The 7,087-nt window shown below is 42.6% G+C and overlaps 1 protein-coding gene across 1 annotated transcript; it reads left to right on the forward strand.

Annotated features, from left to right (window-relative positions):
- Positions 1 to 2,803: 2,803 nt before the first annotated feature.
- NABP1 (nucleic acid binding protein 1) lies at positions 2,804 to 6,661 on the forward strand (the record flags this gene model as incomplete). Its single annotated transcript, XM_010185823.1, has 4 exons — positions 2,804 to 2,875; positions 4,280 to 4,352; positions 4,617 to 4,683; positions 6,196 to 6,661. Coding segments are annotated over 4 exons (400 nt in total), but the record flags the coding sequence as incomplete, so codon positions are not given.
- Positions 6,662 to 7,087: the final 426 nt, after the last annotated feature.

A 7,087-nucleotide genomic window follows, 5' to 3' on the forward strand; every position in this document is an offset into this window, starting at 1 on the left:
GGGAGCCCTTTGTGACGGAGGTGAAGGTGCGGGGCTGTGAGCAGGCTCGGCCGACTTGTGAGGGGCACGGAGGACACGGCCCTTTTGGACTGGCTCCTTGTTACCGGCGCAGCACTCTGCGATCACTTGCCAAATTACCGCCTCCTCCTCCACTTCAGAACATGCTTAGCCTGAGCATACGAGCAAGTGGAAGGTGAGGAAGGGCTTGTATTTTTAATGAGGAGGTGGTGGTTAACTTGGTTTGGCTTTAAACATTTTTTCTTTGGGAAAATACGCCCTTAAGAGGGGAGGGGGGAATGTAACAGTCAGTTCTGGTATGTAAATCAGGCAGGGAATTCAAAAGCATATTCTTATTTTTACAGCCAATTCTTTAGCAGTCAGCCCCTTAATGAAAAGAGGGAACGGTTAATGTCTCTCATGCAGAAAGTTGCTTTTCATTGCAGTGGCTTTAACAGAAATGACAGGAAGAAAAGCTTTTCAAATTCACTATAAAAAAATCATTCTAGGGGTACACTGTTAGTTTGGTTAGGTGCAGTTCATTTATCTCAGAGCTGGTTTAATTAAAAAAAATCCCCAAACCCTCATGTTTATTATGTGAGAGAAGGCTAGTTTCTATTTGAAAATCCCTTTCCATGTCACTTGAATTGTTGGTAGCAAAGTGGTAGTCACGTTCATTTGAGTTCTTCATGTCAGTTAGGTTACACTTGAAAATCCATTGCACTGATCCTTTGGGCTACAGCACTCTAGGAGATGGTGGAACTACAGCATGTGTGAGGTCCTTTTATTTTGTTTTTATGGAAAGATATTTAAGAGGTTACTTAGTAGAGCTACTAACTGAGTTGTTAAGTTCATTTGAGTGTAATTTTTTGTTTTGGTGTGAAATTGGAGGACCTTTGGCACCAAAACTACAGCTGCTTCCTCCTATGCAAATGTCCTTTTACACGAAGTGGGCTGACTCCTCAGCAGAGGAGGTTCTGGGGAAGCCTCTGCTTGAGTGGAGAGCAAGTGGCGTGCTGAGATAGGTGGGACTAAACCAGAGCTCCGGGCTAACGCAAAGCCCCGTGCATAGATGACACTGAAACAAATAGTGGTACTGTTCAGCACTGTAACTGTGCTCAGCTCTCTGACTGGCTTACTGTAGCTGCTCTGGTGTTTCAGTGCAACAAATGGGAGGATCATTGCATCCCTTCATGTCAAAAAGTGAGTTCAGCTCCTATGAATTAAATTTATGAGCTGACATCACTATTCCTGGTGGATGGCTAAGTCATGCCTTCATTTACATGAATTGTGTGCTCACTTAGGGCTGCGAAGTGAGTGAAATGGCAAAAGCTAAATACATTCTGGTTTAGCTCTCGTATTAAGAAAAATGCCCTCACACTGGCTTACATTGCTTTCCAGACACAATTTTATACTTAACTGGAATAGGATTAATTTGTGTGTGATGTTGCCATTGCAAGGCTGGTAAATTTCAGCTCTCTAGGCTAATCTGACTTTTCAGTGCAGGATGCTCGCTGTTACAAGCAGAAAAGCTTAGCAAGGTCCCACATGTAAACATGGGGGTTTTTAAATGTTCTGCTGAATTTCAAGCTGCAGATGCATTCTTCTGCAAAAGCAGACACTGTTGCTAATTTTTGTCATTTGCTTATTAACTTATTTACAGAAAGCTGCTGCAGTTAATATTTCTAAATTTGAAGTTAGTTCTGGAGTTCAGTGCTTTATGGCTAGTTCTTTCTGAGACAAACAAATGCTTGCATACATGGCATAACTTTGTGCTGGAGGTTATCAGTCTCCTGATTTGCTGGGTCTTGTCCCAGTAAATGTATGTTTGACTTATTAAAGGTTAAGTGTAGACAGAATCTTTAAAGTGAAAGGTAGCAAAGTGAAGAGCATGAATCCTGCTTCTCAGTGGATTACTCCTGAGACAGGCACCATAACTGTAGATACTCTGCTTTACTGCTCCTGCGGATGTATGGAGGTTATCGTTCATTGACATTTTGGTTCTGTTCTGCCAACCAGGCTCCTCCTTGATGCCTCTGTTGGAGGCCTTGTGTGCAGCCGGATGGCTCCCAGTCTCAGCAGATAAGGCAGAGGGCAAGAGGAAGGTTTGTTATCTGTGTTTCAGAGATAGACCCAGAGCATAAGGAAGTGGTGGCTTGTCCAGATGATCTGTGACTCCTGAGTGCAATTGCTGGGGCTCCCTGTTCCTTTGTTGGGAGACACCCATATTCCTTTTAAACCCTTTGCGCAGCACCTAGGTTTCTGGCCTGTATTTTCATTATTTTCTTCACATACTTGGGACATAATGGTCAAACTTGTGCCTTTTTAAAAAAAAAAGGTAGTAAGAACCTATACTAAAAAACTAATCACTTCCTCTTATACACATTCAGTGGCAGTATCTGTAATTCTCCAGTGAACAAAAGGAATTCTTTCTGGGTCCTGCTGAAAGTAGAACTGAGAGTTCTCAGTGAATGGTAATACAGATCCTGCTTCTGGTGAAATGCCTTTCCTCTGCAGGAACAGGGCTGCCCCAGCTGGGGAAAGAGCATCCAGTCTCAAAATAATAGGCTGTTTTTCTGGAATTGCCAAATGAGTCAGCTGAGCTTCCAGTACCTCTTTCTAGAAGTTAGACATGGGCATCTGTAAAATTTTAGTGTGGTTAAGTTGGAGTCCCTGGGAGATTTTTTAGTCCATGCTGATATATAATAGTTTCTAACTCTTGGAGAATAGCATGCTTCTGCTTTCTTTTCAACAGTGGTATTTCTCATTCACTAAGAGACTGCTTCACTTTTTTTTCTTTGGCCAGGTACGCATCTCTGTGGAAAGGATGCCTGACACTTTACACAGGACGAGGAGGCGAGCTGCATAAAATTGGGGAGTAAGTATTGCGTGTTTATATTTGCAGTGTTATGTCCTGTTCTCAGCAGTGGTAAGTATAAGAAATGGTGTCTCTTAGTAAATGAAAGCTAGGGCAGAAAAAATGTGTTGATTTGTCATACAGTACAGGTAACTGTAGTGTGAGCTTTTACATGCTGTTATGCTAATGAGTTCTGATTTCTCTCTGGGTTCTTGGTATATTAGGGAAAATCAGCCTCTGCCATGGCACAGGTCTGGGTTTTATCTAAAGTGGAGGAGTTGTATAAATGACAAGACACCAGATCAGCATTGTGTGCCTAGGCCTCAGCTTGAGTAACCGCTTTATTTTGGTGGAAGTCTTGTGTGTGTCTATCATGTTTTGGAGACAAGCAGCACAGAGAAGGAAGACAAAGGTAACTCTAGTGAATCATACCTAAACAGAAGCAAGCCTCATTAAACTGTCTTTAAACTGCCCACAGATTGAGGCGGCGGCGACTCCTGACTAAGAACAAACATGAGTAACATACTTGACAAGCAACAGGAAAAATAGCAATATTTTCTAACCAGAAGAGTACTTTGCTGTTGCACAAAGTGCCATGAGAGGCCTTGTAGTCATCAGGGAACTGGGGCTGTGGGGTGGCCACCTCTCTTCTTGAATGGTTCAAAAATGCCCAGTGCTCAGCTGGACTTTTTTAAGGGATGGCCTGCAGATTTTCTGCGGTGCAAAGCTGTTGCCTCAGAAGTGTCGTCCAATGGGCTCACTCTCCCAGCAGGCTGGAGCTCTTCTGAGTTGTGCCTCCCAGCAGGAGGTGGGACCTCCACTTCTGCTTAACAAGTCCATGCTGCGTAATGATCCAAATCTTTCTTCCCCTCTGCTATAATTTCCATGTGGTGAATTGGTGGGCCTGTTCTTTCACAGTCACTTTGAGAGGAAAAGGATGCTTTGAATTTCATTCTCTGTGTTGGACTGCTCTGTGCTATTATGTTAATGGCGCACTCCATAGCATGGGAGTGTGTGGGAGTGTTTTCCCTAGACATCTAATGCAGTCACAGCCTGGGTGACTCTGTGGCTCAGGTGACCTTGTGAGTGGGTGCTGGAGAAGATTGTGCAGCTAGAAGACAGGTGAAGGGAGTCTTTTCATCACCTTTTGTTTTCTTTTGGCTATTTAACCTCCTAGAGTAAATGTGTATTTGCCTCTGCTTGACTGAAGCATCTTCCTCACCAGGAAAATGTCAGTTTCACCACAGGCCTATAAAGGGATCAAAGAGCCTTTTAATGCCTATTGGTACTCCCTGAACAGTGGGGTCTGGATTAGTTACTTCTGGGTGGTGGGATATGTCAAGAACATATCATCTTTGAGTTGTGGAGTTGAGAACTCTTAAAAAATGGCATTAGAACTTCCTCATAATCTTAATTTCTCCCCAGGTTTTGCATGGTATACTCAGAAGTGCCAAACTTCAGTGAGCCCAACTCTGAACACGTCGGGCAGAACAAACTGGTATGTTAAACTTGTCTGAGGCTTCTGGCATAAAGTGCTCTTTGTTCTGAATACTTCACACTAGGTTGTGATCAGATGTTACTCTTCTGGAAAAATGGCTTGAAATGATACATGAAAATGAGCCAATAATTAGAGTAGCAGCTAAATTTCATGTGGAGCCACTGTAACATAACAGGAAAAAAAAATCAGCCCCTTTCTGTAAAAATGTGAAATTTCTCTCTGATCCATGTCTCTTCTTTTTTTTTTTTCCACATTTCTTTGAAGGCACAGGGTGAACAGCATAACAGTTCTGCATCAAGTAATATGGGTTCTTGTAGTTTTGGGCCACTGGGTAAGTTTTTTCATTTTGTGGAAGTGAAAGGGTGAGAAATACATAATGGAAATAAAAAGAAATTTATCTTGCTAAGCATTTTCCACTCTGGGACAAAAGTGTACTATGCTCTAAAATGTATTTTAGACTCGGGCCTGAATTTGCAAGCACATAAGCATGACTATCTCCTGAATAATGGTTTCAGAATTTCTTCCTTAGAAGAGGAAGAGATCAGAATATTCAAGGTGCCTGTATAATGTAAAGAGACTTGACTAATCCTAAATTATTTGGTGCTTTCAAAGAGTTTTTGCAGCATTTGAAATTCTGTTTTTTTAAACTGCCCAAGACCTTGGCTTTGAAAATTATTTACTTTAATCTTGGCTTTCCTGCCAGGTTAGCTCCCCAAACCAGAAGTGGTAGTAACCTTAATTCCAATATTTGACCTGGTTGGATCATTTTGTGATGTATTTAAGCATTGAAGCTGAAATAAGAAAATGCTTCAAGGACTTGAGTGGGTGTAAGCTGAGAGAGACCCTTAGCTATGGCCTGCCTACATGATGCCCAGACTGAGTACCTGGTGGGGTGTAGCTAAGCTCTGCTGGTGAATGACAGCACAGTGATCCATAACTTGCTGTTGAAAAGCTCTGTCACTTCAGTGCAGTGACTGCTTCCTCTTGAGCAATGTGACTTTAATTTCTTACTTTACTTCTCATATGAGCCCTTTCTGTTCCTTTGAAAATAAATGATCCTGAGCAAAGAAGGGCAGTGCTTTGAGGCCAGGCTTTCCTCAGTGCTGGGTGAAGCAAGTAGACTTCCAGCCCAGTTAGTGTGTAGGTACTTCCTTGGTGTCTCTGTTTTGGGTGGTGGACAGCTTTGTTTGCTTGTGTGTATCTTCTGGAACTTTTTTCTCTTTCTGCTTCTTGTGTGGTCTTTAAATGCATTGATTTCCTTTTGTTCTTCCTTCTTTCCCCATGCTTCCTGTTATCATCTGTCCCTCTTCCTACCAGCAAAACATGAGCAATGATGCTTATGAGGCTCAAGTTCATGAGAACTTGGTGCTAGCTGAGTTGGTTTTGTGGCTGGACTTTGCAAGGCAGCTTTCTATTTTTGTGTGCCTTGTAGTGGAGAACGACACAAGGAGCCTTGTGTAGCCTGCTTTTCTTTTGCTTGTTTCTCCTTGATTTCTGCTGCCCTGCAGTCTCTCTGAAATATCTTGGTGTGTGACCTGCAAGACATTTCTGAAAGCACCAGTCTAGTCAGCCTCCAGTCTCTCTCCTGGCTAAAGAATCAGCATGCAACTCTGTGACCGTTATTGCTTTAGTTGGAAGTAGAGGGTAGGGATGGAGGGGAGGTAGTTTTGGGACTGGGGGGGAAAAGTGGTTTGTGCTTTTGCAGTGCCAGAGGGGCTTTTCCTTCTGGTGCTCAGGGTTTGCTGGTTGCTGTAAAATCCACGTGTTCCCTGTTGCTAAACTTATGCAAAGGAGCAGTAATTTCAGTCCATGGAACTTGTGATAACTTTTTTTGTCTTTTTAGGAAATGGTTTACAAACTGGACCTGAATCAAGTGGATTTCCATTTACATATAATCACGGCCACAGTTATGCAGGTAGTGGGAGAGGCAATGGACGAGGACCTGTAAATCCAGCACCAGCTAATAGCGTTCAGCCTCTTCCCCCTGCCGTCAGTAATGGGAGGGACCCACGCAGAGCCTTTAAAAGATGACTATGCCAAATGTGGTTGTACAGCTTGCTTAAACTCTACACTCTACTTGAACACTTATTGCACTTTTATTTATAGTTAACTGTGAACCAGTTTGTCCTTTATTGTTGGTTTTTTACCTTCCAGTCTATGGAGCAAACTTGATGTGATCTATTTTGTGTTTTGCTTAGGGAAGCACAGTGAGTCTTCCCCATAAATTAAGGGGGTGGGTGGAAAAGGTGGATATAAGAAAGTGAGGGGTAGTGGGTTGACAAGTCTCAGTTAAAACTTGGTGCCATTTGCTAAATGGAGGAAAATTTCAGTTACATGTATGTATCTTTCTGTTTCTGTTGGTGAGCCATATAGCCTTAAAATGTCAATTCTGTCCTGTGCACGCATACGTCGACTTCCATTAGGGTTAATGGGAGTTCTTCGTCTTGGAAGACAAATGAAGGGGAAAAGTAAAGATGCTCTTGTGAACTAGGTGTCCTCGGAATGAATATAGCTTGTAAAAGCAATACGTATAAGGAAGTGGTGGTGTCAGCACCTAGTGGTGTCTCCTGAATCAGGGAATGGATATCTCACCTGAAAGTTGAAGACATGGTGAGTGTCTTGAAGCTTGACTTCTGATTCCAAAAAGGTGTAAAAGGTGTACACTACTTAAAAATTCTCCATAAACACCATTATCACTGTCAAGGAAAGCGCCACTGATTTTGCTTTAGATAGAA

This window comes from Mesitornis unicolor, unplaced genomic scaffold, assembly GCF_000695765.1.
Source record: "Mesitornis unicolor isolate BGI_N332 unplaced genomic scaffold, ASM69576v1 scaffold19450, whole genome shotgun sequence".
In the NCBI taxonomy this organism is placed as follows: domain Eukaryota; kingdom Metazoa; phylum Chordata; class Aves; order Mesitornithiformes; family Mesitornithidae; genus Mesitornis; species Mesitornis unicolor.